This window comes from Penicillium griseofulvum (genome assembly GCF_001561935.1).
Source record: "Penicillium griseofulvum strain PG3 chromosome Unknown contig_90, whole genome shotgun sequence".
Taxonomy (NCBI): domain Eukaryota; kingdom Fungi; phylum Ascomycota; class Eurotiomycetes; order Eurotiales; family Aspergillaceae; genus Penicillium; species Penicillium griseofulvum.
In genome coordinates, this window is record NW_024467451.1 from 344,469 (window position 1) to 360,214 (window position 15,746).

General features: G+C 46.3%; 5 protein-coding genes across 5 annotated transcripts; 2 read left to right on the forward strand and 3 right to left on the reverse strand.

Moving 5' to 3' along the window:
* Window positions 1–1,891: 1,891 nt before the first annotated feature.
* Window positions 1,892–2,914, reverse strand: PGRI_044610 (sulfotransferase family protein; the record flags this gene model as incomplete). Its single annotated transcript, XM_040792174.1, has 3 exons — window positions 1,892–2,330; window positions 2,397–2,673; window positions 2,770–2,914. 3 exons carry the CDS (start codon window positions 2,912–2,914, stop codon window positions 1,892–1,894), a joined length of 861 nt encoding a protein of 286 aa, XP_040649230.1.
* A 5,168-nt stretch (window positions 2,915–8,082) lies between these two features.
* PGRI_044620 (IST1 family protein) lies at window positions 8,083–9,252 on the reverse strand (the record flags this gene model as incomplete). Its single annotated transcript, XM_040792175.1, has 1 exon — window positions 8,083–9,252. One exon carries the CDS (start codon window positions 9,250–9,252, stop codon window positions 8,083–8,085), a length of 1,170 nt encoding a protein of 389 aa, XP_040649231.1.
* Window positions 9,253–10,350: 1,098 nt separating this feature from the next.
* PGRI_044630 (putative transsulfuration enzyme family protein) lies at window positions 10,351–11,578 on the forward strand (the record flags this gene model as incomplete). The annotated part of the gene is made up of 2 exons (XM_040792176.1): window positions 10,351–10,503; window positions 10,553–11,578. 2 exons carry the CDS (start codon window positions 10,351–10,353, stop codon window positions 11,576–11,578), a joined length of 1,179 nt encoding a protein of 392 aa, XP_040649232.1.
* A 69-nt stretch (window positions 11,579–11,647) lies between these two features.
* PGRI_044640 (uncharacterized protein) lies at window positions 11,648–12,648 on the reverse strand (the record flags this gene model as incomplete). The annotated part of the gene is made up of 2 exons (XM_040792177.1): window positions 11,648–12,347; window positions 12,410–12,648. The coding sequence occupies 2 exons, from the start codon at window positions 12,646–12,648 to the stop codon at window positions 11,648–11,650; spliced, it is 939 nt and encodes a 312-aa protein (XP_040649233.1).
* Window positions 12,649–14,726: 2,078 nt separating this feature from the next.
* On the forward strand, window positions 14,727–15,005 carry PGRI_044650 (uncharacterized protein; the record flags this gene model as incomplete). Its single annotated transcript, XM_040792178.1, has 1 exon — window positions 14,727–15,005. One exon carries the CDS (start codon window positions 14,727–14,729, stop codon window positions 15,003–15,005), a length of 279 nt encoding a protein of 92 aa, XP_040649234.1.
* Window positions 15,006–15,746: the final 741 nt, after the last annotated feature.

The following is a 15,746-nucleotide window of genomic DNA, read 5'->3' on the forward strand; positions in this document are numbered from 1 at the left end:
GTGCTACTTAAGTTGAAAAGTATTCGAGGATTTGGTACTATACCAGAAAATTCAAGGCTAAACGATCACTATCCCTAAGATTGCGTGGTTCTACTTTTGCTACGAAAAAACCTTGATTGTTGCTTTCTACTCTCGATACGTGTCCCAGGCAGTGTGATGGTATGAGTATTTCTCAGGGGCCACGTCATGGCCGCAAGACTAATGCGATGTGGCTGCCGCTAACAACCCCCACACGATAATTCCGAGATCATACTTTTTTCTGTATACTCAATGTCCTCAATTCTCATCGAAGGCCTGGGACCGACACGACAACCATGCAACGTGACTCGGGAACGGGACTATGGATGAACACCCACCCGCTACCCAAACTTGAATAAACAACACCATCGCGAGATCCCGGAAGTGACTTTCCTCTTCGGGGGTGTAACTAATGGATCCAACTTCCAGGGTTCTACCTGCATACTCCGATAAAGCTAAACGCTGAAAGCCACGTGCATGTGGCTGAGAAGCATGAGCTGCGTATGCCGGTGAATTAAGAGCGAAGGATTGGTTCAGGTGCAGTGGTGTCGTATAGTGCGTCGTCAGAGCATACGCAGGCTATATATTTGTTTTGTACGGGTGCATTAGATTTGAACCTACAATGTCGGCGGCGTTGTAGTCATATAGTATCCATACTTTAGAAGTAAATCTTCGACGATATGAATACTACCGTACATAGACACCTAGAAACAACATGTCGATTGGTCATTTGATATTCTATATAACATTTTGAGCGACTAGAAATAACATTGCCTAACCGTAAAACGCAGTGCAATTCTCAATATGCTGAACCCCTCAAACCCAAGATATTCTATTCCAACAATAAACTCATCACTCAAGGTGCATTAATCCACGTACACCAACCCAAACCCTGTCTTTATTACGTGTTTCCTCAAATCCTTCAAACCATCTGAAGGATCCGCTCCCGAGCCTAGAATGAAAGAAGCAAGTGTTGAGCCCAGCTTATTTTTGTATATTGGAACAGAGAGGAACAGTTACTAAGTATAATGGATTTCTCCCGTCCGTTACAAGGTTATGACAGTGACAATATTACCCGTATACCCCGTAACTCTCCTTGTATGTTTTTTATGTATTTTAAGTGCCGCATAAGTCCACCTAATTAATGTGGATCACTTCCATATGCCAAGCCACTAGTTAACAAGTTCCCACGGCACTTCTCCAATAAAGTGTGGCTGGTACGTTTCCTCCTTTCACGTTTCGTACGAGTACGAGTGGAGAGGGAAGCGCTGGGGCCCGGGTGTGAACGGCAGGATTTAGAGATATTTTACTGCTCAAAGCTAAAGCAGGTACTATGTATACATGTACAATAGCGAATGCCTGTTCTCATAGTATACGTTCGAAGCTCAAAATCAAATATTCACTATATACGGAGTACATTGCGGCCTTTGGTTGTGCATTGACCCATTGAAAAGGTCGGCGGTAAGGCTTTTCTTGGCCAAGACTTTAGGCGCCCCTTGCCTCTGATCAATGTATGATGACAGAGCCTTGGGTTTATCCCTCGATTTGGAAGGTATGCTTAAATGCGCTTGTCCGGCATTGGTAAGGAGTATGCATAAAGATGGTAAAAATGGAAGAAATAATATATACTGTTTTATTACCAGATTGTTCTCCAAGAAGTCCCTCGTGAAATCAATTATGACAGATGCCAAAACAAGGGATATTAGAGACTGACGTGATGGATGCAGTGGTCTGTTCCAATAGCAGAAAAAGCAACAAAAACGACCACGGAGTATGGCAACATACTAAAGGCGCCTGCGCACACTAGCAGCCAACAAAAAAAAATAAGATGTGGGGAATATGAAAAGGAAATGCGTAAGATAGGACGAGCGTTTTAGCGAGGAGAGAAACGCTTGAAAGCCAAAGTAGCAGCGAAGCCAGCGGCAAGCAGTGATCCACCAATAGTGACGGCCTGGAGGGCAGCGTTCATCATCTGGTGGCGGTTGCGGGTGCTGCAGCGCTTGTAGAAGTCGGCCATGTCGTTACCGCGAGGGAAGGGGGTGTCAGGGACCTCCTCCTCGAGGAACTCGCAAAGCGGGGCCCAGCCGTCGTTGATATTATATTCAAGCAGACGCTCGGGGGGAACCAGGCTGCGGACCTGGGCGACATGATCCTCGTAGACTTGCTTGCCCTTTCCGGGGAAGTCACCGCGGAAGAATGTCTCGAAGAACTTGTTCAGCATGGGGTAGTACATGCCAGCAGCCCAGCTGAAGTTCGACACGAACTTGTGCTCTGGGTCTGAAACACGCCAGAAGACGGTCTTCATGACGGAACTGTTGGTTTGGTTAGTATGGTGTTCTTTGGGCCAGAAATACAGATGTATAAGATATGTGACTTACGCGTGCCACGGGTCGACATCACGGGTGGTCAGAATGACCTTTGCATTGGGATAGGCCTCGATCAGCTCCTTTGCAAAGGCACAGGCAGGCCAGTCACAGACGGCCTGGCAGTCACCCAGAAGCTGGTCCCATTCCTTACGGCCGAACTCGCCGATTCCGTCGTACTTCGCGTTCAGGGCATCGTGCCACATAAGGCAATCCGGTGGGTTCTCAACACTTGCGCACATCATGTGGTAGCACTTTCCATAGCCCAGACGCTCAAAGGCCTTGCGGAGAGCTGTCAAATAATTGTTAGTTTATATGTTTGTAATTCCCATCAGACCCGGTATGTACAATACACCAAGTCCAACGCAATACAGCACATCATACTCACAAGCAGTTCCAGTACGGCCAACACCCAGAGCAAGCACCTTCATAGGCACTGTGCGGTGACACTTTCGGCGGTCAATGTTTGTGTCATCGGTGAAGATATCGGTAATGGGCTGGGGAGCCAGATTATCGGAGAGCATGAGAGACATGTTTATGGGCTCAATTGTAATTCAATATAGTTGGGAACTTCTATAGAGAGTGAAGAAGTGTAGGTATAAACGAAAGGAAGTAATAGAGCTGGATAAAAAGAAAGGACAAGACTGGAAAAAGTCTAGAAGGAAGGGGGTTCTTAAGAGATTGATATGCAGATAAGGGGAAGAATAAAGGAATAAATATAAAATAATATAAAAAAAAAATCCAGACCTAGCTAAACTGATCCCCAAGGGAGATAGAAAGTGAAGTACGGAGTAGAGTGGGAATTCATAGTGTGCCAATGACGAGCCTCGAACCACTTTTCCGAAGTATTATCCCCGCGAGTGGCAATGTCCGCTGGTAATTCCTTCATTCCTGACCTATTGTACCCCATTTGGGTTCTGAAACCGAAGGCCCCATGAGTGTATACAACACCCAGAGCGTTCACAGGCATCGGGATACGTATCCCTTCAAAAGTCACATTCGTATACTCCGTACGAGTACATAGAGACACCCGTGGACGACGTCACAAGCTGACGCACAGAGTCAAAAGATTGTCAGGGGTGATCGTTTTTTTGTGGAGTTGTGTATGGTATTGTATGGTATCCATATACAAAAACTTGAGAATTGTTGGTAACATCAAATTACCGAAAGGTATTGTTCCAATGTCTGCCCTGCCAAGACTGATCCACGTACGCTCCGACATTCGAACAGTCAAGTTTTGGCGACGATCCATGCATTGTCGGTCATTGGTGGACACTCAAATGGAAACGCGTACACATTCAATTTGTGGATATTTTCGAAATCATATCTGTTTTCCTTTTTTAGTGCATCATATACATCGTAAACTCATAGATCATACACTGATCTACTAAGAGCCTGCAATGTTGTGCTGTATCTCATATCCAGTGAATACCACTGGAATTATGTCTGCCAAGTTTGGTCCACAATGTTCCACGCAGATCAATCTCGCAGCTGTCTTGCTCCGGGAACGAGAATCCGACGCCCCCGCTCCATCAGATTGATTGCATTCAATGTTTGGCTCGTTCGAGACTGCAGTTGCGAGTTCCACATGCCAAGTCCGGTCCAATTTACCCTCAACAGCGCGGAAATTATGGACGGGTTTCAGCCTTTCTCGATGGGACCCTTCTCCTGATCATCCGGTAATACTGCCTATCACAGGAACGGCCATCTGCTCAATGTGTCGCGGGCAGCAAGCCGTTATCGCCCAAGCATTGATCCGGGAGTTGGCATTGGGCGTGTTAGAAACGTAGTTTCACATGGGTTTAATCGTCAGGGGTATCGGAGTCCGGTGTGTACGGAGTAATATGTGAAGATTTCGTACTGCTGTCACGCATCAGTATTGTCACGGTTGAACTGATCGTCCCGTGTTGATATATTTTTCATTTGAGGAAACTTGTCTCGTGAGCCTAGGTCCAGACTACCAGACATTTGTCACGTGTCCAGCAAGATTGGGATGTCTGTGAGGCTGTGTCGGCAGCTAGTAGTCAGTCTATAACGGATGGTGTTGTTCCGGTGAATAATCCATGATATTTCGCCTGGAACGTGCATGCTAAAACCAGAGTAGGGTAGACTCTTTGTAGATAGTCGGATGTAGTCAAATAGTAAAAGTAAAGAGGAATGAAGAATGTCTCAGCAGGGCAGACCTTTTTAAGGGTCAACAGCTCCTTAAATGTGCTGTGCCAAGACCCTTAGACTAACGTTCGCCATCGATGACTATGATCACCTCACCAGGACATGACCAATTAGGAAATCCCTCCACAAAATGAAAGCAAGGCTTAGCATTGCAATCTAATCTGAGCTTAATGTTCCTTGATACAGCCAAGTTTGTGCATTCAATCTCCGCCAGGCATCCACTGCCGGCAGTGTTTTCGGCAGTGACAACACCTGTGGATAGCTACATTCCGAACCCTGCGGAAAGAGAATACGAGGAGAAAGCTTGGCACTGGCAACATCTGCGGATTGGTTCGATTGGGATTATCAGCTTCTTTGTCTCAAGCCGGGCAAAACATGCATACGGAGCAGGAAGCGATCCTTAGCGAGGAAAATTAGATTTCAATCAGATACTGAGTAAACCAATGTGGAATATATGATTCGGCACGTAAGCTGGAATCACTAGTACGAATACGAAATTCGGAAGATACTCACATTCATGGGTGAAACTGGCTGGCTCGAAGAGCCTAGAATGGCTACTGTGGGGTTTGAGCCTACAGAGCTTTATCGGTATCCTGCCTAGATAATATTGCGTTCACCAATCCCTGAAAGCGAAAGCAAAGACGTTTACTCTGGACAGCCTCTTCATCCGCAATAAGCAGATAGACTAGAGAGACCTATATGCAGCGTACTCGCACGGGTTTGTGATTTCGATATTAGCCTCTAAGTGGTATGAGAATCGATGATTTGATATCTCCAACATAATCCCTAATATGAACATGAACAGCACAAATATTGTCTGAAAGCCACCGATACACCTGAAACTCCATGCAAATGACTGTTTTGATTTGATTTGTCCAATGCAGTCGGGCCCGTAATTGATAAGGGTCCCATATCGTTCCCGAATCCGAGTATCACGGCTTCTACTCCAACTTATCCAGGTGTTCCAATCGCGTGAGAACGACCTGCTTGCTTGTCTCTTGAATCTCGCCTGCGAGAAAGACTTCGTCCAGGATAGCGTAGACCTATAAATCCGGCACATGTGGTTAGTATCATGGCTTATGAAACTCCGATCTCACGCCAGCCCTGGTTCATGCGCAATGCATTCCCAGTTGCACGCACCTTGTAAAAATTGAAGACCAAATCCAACTCGCACACATTACCAAAGAACTGGTCCAGTACTTCGACAAAGAAGTGGATAGCCTCGAGATAGGCTAGCTCATTGTCATTCGCATCGACGCACACACAGAAGAACAAGCCCGCATATCTTCGGTAGACGACCTTAGTACTCCGGCGGAACTCAACAAAGTTGGACTGGTATTTCTGATCTCGGGGGGCGACAAGGCGATGGACCTAGACGGTTGTCGGTGGTTAGTTGGATGGGAACCTCGGAGCAAGTGCGGGTGCGGGTGGTGTTGCATGAACGAACCTCGCCTTTCAATTTGACTTTCTCTTCATCCTATAAGCCGGTGTCAGCTCAAAGCCTCAATTCTGTATTGATTGTTCTGGCAACACTCACACTGTACGGTGAATACCATTTCGCCAGGCGCGTTTTCCCCCTATACCGTCATTAGCGTGGGAATCGATAAAATAACCGGGCAGCCACTCACTGGCGATTCTGAACCAGGATAAATGAGAGGACCATTGTGATTAAAAGCCAGGATGTTACCTGGTCAGCATTTATGAAACCACTCGGGGAGTGTTGCGACAAGCTTTGAATGTTCTCCGCTGTTCTGCGTTATCGAAGCTCCCCTCCCATATTGCCTGGACTTACCGCCCACATCGGGTTCTATAGAGATGAAATAGAAAGCACATATTGAATTATAGCAAAATTATTCTATTAGATCAAACATTTGGTTCCCAGATATCCAATACATCAACTGAACTAGTATAACAAATATTTGCAAAACATGGAGTATCAACAGACATAAAGCGTAGAATTCGTAAAAAGCTCCCATCACAGCCCAGTGTAACACATGTAACAACGAGGCAATCGAGTAACACTGCGTAGTGTCGGAATAAATCGATATTATTTGCCATGTTCCATGATCACAGCTCTCACCCCGAGCTCATCCGATTCCAGAATCTCGTCAGACGAGTCTAGAAATACTCCATTAGCAATCATGTTGTAGTGAGGTGGAGGGAAATTCCGTAAGAAAACTCCCCAGTAGTACAGTACATAATTGAAATGAAGGAACCAACATTGAACATACCGTATAGCTCTGTGGACTAGGAGTCTCTGTAAAACTACTCCTGCTCTCCCTCCGGCTCTGGACCTGACTCTGCTGGGTTTCATCCTCAAACTCCTCTTCAGAGTCGTAATCCTCCTCAGAATCAGGATACCACCGTTCAGGATCCCCATTGTAAACAAGATACCAGCCGATCTTTTCACCGGGAGCTAAACGATCGCGCAATTGCTCCAGCGCCGCCATTTGATCGTCCGTCAACCCAGATCCCTCTTCCACACAATTCTCAATATTCTCTCCGCCACCACTCCCGTCCTCCGGAATCTCTAAAACCCGCGTTGAAATGTACGCATAGTCCTGGCTGACGGTGCCACTCGTCTCGTCGGCGGGGTCATACTGCTCAATAAATGACAGCTCCGGCAATCGGGTCATGAGGTCCGCTTGTGTTTTGTGGAATGATTCTGCAATGAGCTCTGTCGTCAGCGGTTGCTGGATGTACTCGGCTGCTGCTTCTTCCAAGTTGTGAAGTACGATGTATACACGGATCCCCGTGAAACCGGCGCGGGGCCAGCGGAAGCCGTGAAGCATATAGACCGGCATAGTATTTGGGCCTTTTTCTTTGTGGGCGTTTTCGGGGGTTGGAGGGCTTATCGCAGTGTCTGGCGACTGCTAGAGGAGTACGGTAAGATTTGTAGGGGATTCGGAGTTCATATTAAGTCTGTGTCATGGCTTGCGTTTCGGAGCGGAGTATGCGATTGGGTTTTGCGGGTCCCGTGCGTAGTTTCCGATTTGTACTTCAATTTAATATCGGGAATTCGATGATGTGTGTTTCATTACGGAGTACATTTTGGCTTAACAGCTCTGGAGGTCATCTTACTATCACGTGGGCTATGCTTAGGTTGGCTACATAGGTTCTTAGATGCTCTCTGTTACCCCAATTAATACATCTTTCTAGAATAATCTATCGAGAAGGCAAAAAAAAAAAATGTGATAAATTCCAATGTAACATTTTCATCAGATTCGTTTACCTCCAATACTAGAAGTCCGGAGTACGTATCCTCCAATTGCGCTCCGCACTAAATATGACCTGTCATATTTGGGGAAGTGGACCATTTGGTCCAATTTACAATGTGGCATTTCACAGGTAGCCAGTAAGCTGCACTTAAAGTGAATCATTTAAAATGAGAAGGTATTATACAGGGCTGGAAATAAGACAATTGACCTAAGCCCTGTCCAAGGCACCGGAAAGGAAACATAAAAAATTGGCTAAAATCAAGACGCTGAGTGTCAAGTTCTGGTGGATATTGAATAACGGAGCTTCTCAATCATGGTCTCCTCTTCAAATCCGCAAATCTTCGCGTCAGTTCATCCAGCTCGGGTATCCCATTATTGTTACTCTTGCTCTTAGAGCCATCATCCTTTGGGACAGCGGCTTTCCCTTCTGTACCGGGGAGCTTGACTCTGGGATTGGGATTATCGGTTCTGGGAGCTGGCGGCGCAACGCTGACAGGACTGCGGCCCGCGGCGAGTCCACGTGGAGGCGTAGCCTTGGTCAATTCACTGGTCTCTGAGGCTCGTCTCGCTTCAGAGACGTTAGGCCTCACCGCTGAGTCCCCTTGCTGTTTGCCAGGCGTTTGCGGTAATTGGGGTTCCTCTACATCACCGTCACCAAGATCGTCCACAAATTCTTCCGGCGCACTTCCCAGCTCTTCTTCAGCTCCATACCATTCAACACCGTATGCTTTCGCAATTTCTCGAAGGTAACTCTCAACAAGTTCCTGTCCTGGCGGGCGCAGACGCAGGCCCTTGAGAAGCCGATCAGGGACCTTGACAGTATCGAGCTTATTATCTTGTGCCAGAGTCATGAATTCCTTGCCGTATCGCTCGCCCAACATAGTGCGGAGCATGGTGAATTCGCGCACCTCGTGCGGAAAGCGGTGCCACGCGTAGAAGACCACAGTAGCAGCCTCATCAAGCGCAGTATCCATGTAAGGGTTGTCTTCATCCGCAAGCCCATCCCCAGAGTCATCCGCGCTACCAGCTGATGTAATGGGCGTTCGCTCAGCCTCCTTCTTTTGCGCTCCTGCTAGCCAAGAGAATCCGAATCGGGAGCCAGTGCTTTCTCCGGCACCCTTGACGCCTGCGGTGGTAGATGCCGTAGCGCCGGTTTGTTCCTGGGTACGCTTCTTAAGCAATTCCTTGGCGCGGAGTCTTGCGCGGGTACCCTGGTCGCTGAAGGCCATCTGATCCAACACGTTTGCGCGCGCCAACAGCAGCTCGCAGTAGAGCTCGACCATCTCCATTACCTCCACTGCGATATCTGTTGCAATGACATTTTCGACTCGGATGCGCGCTGATGCATCGCGGCCTTCGCTGAGGAGTTGGGAGAGTTCACGGCGTTGGACGACTGAGGAGGCTGTGTCTTTCTTTTGTAGGAGGCGGAGACGGGGGATGAGCAGGCGGAGGGTAGAAACTAGTCTGGTCTTTGATTCCATTGCGTTAGTTGTTTTGTTTCTGTGTCAAAAGCGCAGGAGTTGCAGGGTAGGCAGGCGTTTTATAGGCAGTGCGGGGTAGCCTTGGGAGCTCTAGGTAGCGAGATTTATGGGAAATATCCCCATTATGGAAAATGTATGCAAAAGCAGAGATAAAAGAGAAGATATCATGATGGCTTACCGTTTGAGCCGAGGGGGGCATTTTGACGTGAGTTGTTAGAAGAGAAGATGTGAGGGGGAAAAGGCCGGGGAGAGTGATGTTGGGGTCGATCATCACTTTTATCGGCCCACATTCAAGAAATTCCACAAAACTCAAACAATGAAATGATATGGGCATATTATTTATGGATTTGGGGTGTTCTGACTGCTCTGGTTGTCATCGGTGTCCTGGGTGTCCTGGGTGTCCTAGGAGTCCATTTTAGAGCGATATCAGCACGTTGTTCCTCGAGTTTCTCCTGCTCCAATGTATTCAATGTATTGGCGATAGTCTGTTTGAAATCCTTGGTGTAAAGAAGCCATTTATTGATCTCCTTTGTCTGTCTTTTGCAGCGAGCTGTGATCTCATCTAACAGCAAATTGAACTCATTGGAGACAGTCTCGACGGTCTCAGGTTCTGAATATCTTTAGGATGAATGTACTCGAAACTCAGACAATGACTTACCCTGGGCATGGTCTTCCTCCATAGTGAAGAAGTGGGTGTTAAATCAGAGAAAGAGACGAGTTAAAGAGGTTGAAAAGATAGAGGAATGGGATGGGAAGAAGACATAACTTCCTGAATTCTGCAGATTCGACAAATATAGTTGATCCCTTGCAAATTGACCTTAATTCTATTGTGGCCTTGCAGTTATGGCTTAATTATCTCGAACTTTCCTAATTTATGTATTCTGGCTTAGATTGAAGCTATTAAAATGTATATCTGACCTATTTTTACATATAAATATGTTGTAGTATATGTTGTAAAACTTTTCTATACTTCTATTTCCGCTTTAGGAAGTTAACGGGAGTGGGTCTCCAGTATCCAAGGTCGACCTCATACAATATAAATCCCCTCCCTCTCCCCTCTTCCCCAATTTCTTTTTTTCTTCTGAAACATTTTTAAAGATGGCCTCGAATAACACCCACCCTTCCACTAAAGCATTGCATGCAGACGATGTCCTAAATCTAGTCACTGACGTCGCACCCCCAATCCACCTCTCCACAACCTTCAGATACTCCAATGATCCAGATCAACTCATTCTATCCGAGGATCCAGTGGTAAGTATCAATCCAACACACAACTATATCCCCAACTAACAGTCCCTAGGATGAATTTAACGGCAAGAACTATGTCTATTCCCGCGAATTCGCCCCAAATGCAACCCGCTTCGAAGCAGTGCTCTCATCTCTCTTAGGCGGGCAAGCAGTGAGCTACTCAACAGGTCTAGCCGCCTTGCACGCCGCTATCACACTGCTCAACCCGCGCCACATCTCCGTTGGCGAGGGATATCATGGCAGCCACGAAGTCATCTCAGTGATATCGCGTCTGTCCGGACTACAGAAACTCGCCCTTGATTGTCCTGCCGAAAGTCTAGGTTCTGGCGATGTCATCCTACTAGAGACACCGGTCAACCCGTTCGGGACGGCGTTCAGCATCGAGGAATATGCGCGCAAAGCGCACTCCCGCGGCGCATTCCTTATTGTTGATAGTACGTTTGCACCGCCTGGACTGCAGGATCCGTTCCTCTGGGGTGCGGATATCGTTATGCATTCCGGATCAAAGTATTTCGGTGGACATAGCGATCTACTCTGTGGCTTGCTTGCTACAAAGCGTGCTGATTGGACGAAGCAGTTGTTTGAGGATAGAATTGCTCTTGGGAGTGTTATGGGGAATATGGAGAGTTGGCTCGGACTCCGAAGTCTACGCACCCTAGAAGTGCGGGTTCAACGGGCTAGCCAGAATTCAGCTAAGCTGATTTCCTGGCTTCATGGTGCTATGCAAGCTGAGTCTCCTGCTGTGGGCAGTGAGGAGAAGGTTGTTCAGTCGGTCGTGCAGAAGATTTACCATGCTAGTTTGCAGGCAGAGCCGTGGTTGCAGAAACAGATGCCTAATGGGTTTGGGCCTGTCTTCTCTATTGTCTTGCACGATGAGAAGTTTGCCAAGGTTTTGCCATCTAAGCTTCACTTCTTCCAGCATGCTACCAGTCTAGGCGGAGTTGAGTCTTTGATTGAGTGGCGGGCTTTATCGGATTCCAGGATTGACCGGAAGCTGCTGAGAGTTAGCGTTGGGTTAGAGAACTGGGAGGATCTAAAGGATGACTTGCTCCAGGCATTCAAGTCGCTTTTGGCATGATAGCTAGGTTATGATTACGTTTTTCATGCTAGATACGAGATATGTTGGTTATATTCAATGCTTGATATATTATATCAGAAGACAGTCACGACCCAAACGACCAATATCAAATATCCACCGCGACGAAGTCTCTAAGCCTTCTTCCTGATCCCAATAATCCTTCAGGATCTTCGCTGCGGTGATAACATTCGAACAGCTCGTATCAGTCCAAAACTTCTCTAGAGATCCGACCAAAAAGTCTTTTTGGGCTCGAGACCGACACTCCAAACCTGCCACAAAGATAGCCCACAGAACACATTTGAATAGCGCCTCGTCGTCTTTCAAAACAGCAATCAGACCCAACAGCTCAGATACCAAATCGTCCTGCTCGGTGTTGGTGTCTGTGAGTGCATCAAGAATGCGTCGCCCATATAGCAAAGCCCCGGTTTTAAAGGTCTGCGATAGTTTGCAGAGATTATTTATTTCGTCTGTGGAGGGCTGTCTCGAACGTTGAAGACTCAAAGCCCAGGCGTAGCAGTCAAATTTTTGAATGAGTTCCAGCATTGTGGTGGTATCTTGTATATGTGTTTGGAGGGCGGCGCCGTCCGGCAGCTTTCCTGCGATGGCGTCCCTTTCGTTGGAGAGAAATTGTATCGCCGACAACAAGAATTCCGGACATCCAAGGAAAGATTGCTCAATTTCTTCTTGAGGTTGCCTTTCCGCTTGGCCGCCGAATAAAAATTCTGACAACACTTTGGGTCGTAAAAATGTTGCTCCCAGCGTTTCAATTCTATTTTGTAACCAGTCAGTCTCTCACATGGATTTATACCCATTAGGATTAATCTAACTCACAAATGAATCTGATTGGAGATAAACCCCCAAATTTCCTGTATCGTCTGGCCCGGTCCAGTCTGCACCCCCAGTTGAGGCCGGTGCGATGCAATCAAACTCTTAGCACCCTCAAGATGGAAGTTCCAACCATCGCTTCCGAACTCGAGAACATCCAGGAAAATAAGGAGAAATATGCTAGCGACCGTTGTGTCACTCTTCTCTACTGTTCCATCACCAAGCACCCGGGAGAGAGCTTCCATGGCTTGGTGTTTGAAAAGTAGCGCATCGCGATTGGCATTAATGAGGCTAGCAGATGCGGGGGCTTGAGGTTGATGAAATGACTGGCCTGTATTGGCATGATGTCGTGCCGCGAGAGCAAGTATACCCTTCTGTAAGACCGGATCTTTCAACCCGAGGGGGATCAAACTCCGGAATGGATTTCTGGCGCTGTCATATACAATGAACAATTTGCATATGCGTTCATTATCTGGATGTGATGTCAGTTATTTCCTTGTATCATAATTATCAAAGGCCTGTAGATCTTACAATAATCTATATAATATTTCGAAGTTTGATCCAGATGTGACATAGACGGGTCTTGTAGGGTAATTGGCAGGCTTCTACTGGCAGAATCTTGGACCAGTGCACGAAATGATTTCTTCGGTGTCGATGGCGCGGGTTTGGTAATTTTCGAAGGGTGCACAGGAGCCCCACTGGATATACCTTCATGCGTGCGGCCTTGCATCTTTCCACGAATCGCCACGCCTTTAACCCACCTCAGAGGTCTTCTGTCGTAGCATTCTATGCCGGCCTTCTCGCACTTGGTACATGGTGTCCCGGACTGGTCGCATTGAATGCGGCGACTGCGACATGTCCAGCATGGATCGCATACTGTCTCCATTTGGATATGGCATAAGGAATGTGGAATGTGGCAAAAAGGGTATACGCTTCGCAGTTCACTTTGGAGGATTTGCTGACCGAGCGGTGTGGTTACAGCAGTGTTTTGCGGCCATGATGATAATAAACTATCTAGGTCTTTTCATACATCAGCTTCACAACTTCAATGCTTTGTTCTTTTTTTTTCCTTCTTTTTTCTTCTTTTTTCTTATGCAAAAAGTTAAAAGGTAAACATGAGAGAGCATGGACGAAAAGAGCTAGAAAGAACAATAGAAGATCCAGATTATATATTTTGGGCGTCAACACACAGGATATTGAAGATGATCTATATATGTTAGTTCTAGGTTAGCCAACCCTTGAAAAAGGGTTTTCCGGTTATACTGAAATGAATATTTCCATCCTTCTCACCTTGATACTATGTATAACCCACATAACAGAGGTCTAATGCGGTTGTCCCCTCTAATTGACAATCCAAATCCCTTCAAAGGCCACGTGGTTTATCACTAACTATATCCCAGTGAATATGGGTAGGAGTCCAATAAAGTTGAGTAGAAAGATACATCCTTGAAGCTGTAGCAGAAGGAAAAAAAAAGATGGACAACACTAGGCTGAAGTACCCCATACCCTAACATTTAGCGACAGCGGGGCTCAGGGTCACATTTGACGAATCCTAAGATTACCAATCGGAGAGACCGAGCTATCTGAGACATATCAGGAACCAAATACATACCCTTTCAGCAGTCAATCCTCGAATTGGGGCTCTCGAGTTGTTACAACCAATGCGGACCCAAGAGAGAACCCGAGCGAACCAATTAAGTACGACACACAATGGAATCCAAACCAATCAAATCGAGTGAGCCCACTATGGAAGATTAGATCTGTAAATTTGGGGCCAAAAGCTGAGAAGAGAGAAGCTTACTCTCCTGGTTCAAAACCCGTTCACATATTTAGAACATTTAGTCTGTTTAGTGCAATTTTAATTGGTTGACCCACCAGCCATTGAACCATTCTGATTGGTCTGCTCGGTTCCTGATGTCATTGGCGAAGAATAATAGTGCACTATACCTATTTGGGAAGAATATCATAAGTGTATGGTCTATTTTAACAGTTTCTTCGCGTTTCAGCATTGCTTGGCTTGTAGATGTAGAAAATAGAGGGTCTAGCGTGAACTTGCTTACCTATATAGCTGTCAGATCCCGCATAGTATCTACTGTTCTCTACCTAACCCAAATCTCCCCCGACATTTTCATACCAATAATCTGACCTTGATACCTTCTTTTGACCATTGTATGTACCTTTCTAGCCTCACATTACATATATCCCTATCTCCGATAACCAACAACTAACGAGACCCTTTATCTTCAGCCTCTTCAACCCTCTTCAACCCACAATGCCTATCATTCAACGCACACTAGAGTCAACGATCACACAAACATTCCCAATGAATGACGCTACAACCTTGCTCAAGCGTAGTAGCATGAGCAACCCGGACAAATACCCCCTCTACATCTTCCTCATCATCGCCGGTTGCATTGTAGGTGGACTCATCGGCTTCAGTGTATACACTATGTACCATGGCCTTGACGACTCAGCACATTTCAAGGATGCGTCCCACGAGCAACGAAAATACATGCGCGAGGTCAGACAGCGAAATCTGAACGGGTTGGCAGTTGAGGCGAGGAGACCTGATATGATTGTTCCTATTCGGGACTTGGAGTGAATCGGTTAGGTCTGGCCCTTGGGATTCGGATGTCTACATGTGGAGGGCAAGGACTACTTGGTCTTCAGTTGTTCTATTGGCGTTTTGTTTTGTATATTAGATGTGACCATCTGATGTTAATGGTGCATGTACATGGCGTATCATATATCGGAACTAGGGCATTGCAATGATTGTTTTTATTCACATTACCAAGTGCCTGGTCTGAAGAGTAAATCCCAGGATGGATAATGAGAGAGCACTCTCTATCATCTATGAGAATCTATTGGAGTTCTTAAAAAATCCTAATGGAAATAATGGTAAGGGTCGACGAGCAAAAATTCAAATAGTATTTTTCCTATATCCATCAAGACCTAGTTGGTTTCAACCCCAACCAGTCGTCGTATATAACCAAAAACAACCCCCCTGCGTACCAGAAGCAATAAAAACGATATTCAACAAGCTGAAAGAAAAGAAGAGCAATGCTGAGGAGCCAAGGGATATAAATGTCATGAAGCAGAGTAAAAAAATCCAACGTTGAGCGTCGTGAAGAAAAGGGCATCCAAGGATGTGAAGAATCGTAAAAAAAAGGGGGATTATGTAGAAGAAGAATTAAAAATGTGAAAGAATCAAACAATAATAGACGCCTGCGGTGTTTCAAGATTGATTACCGCAGGCAAATATAATGCGAAAAATATGTCCCGAGGTGGTGGTGTCAGAGTGTCTGTACACACCCCGTACATATATGCAATATTGTGCAATATA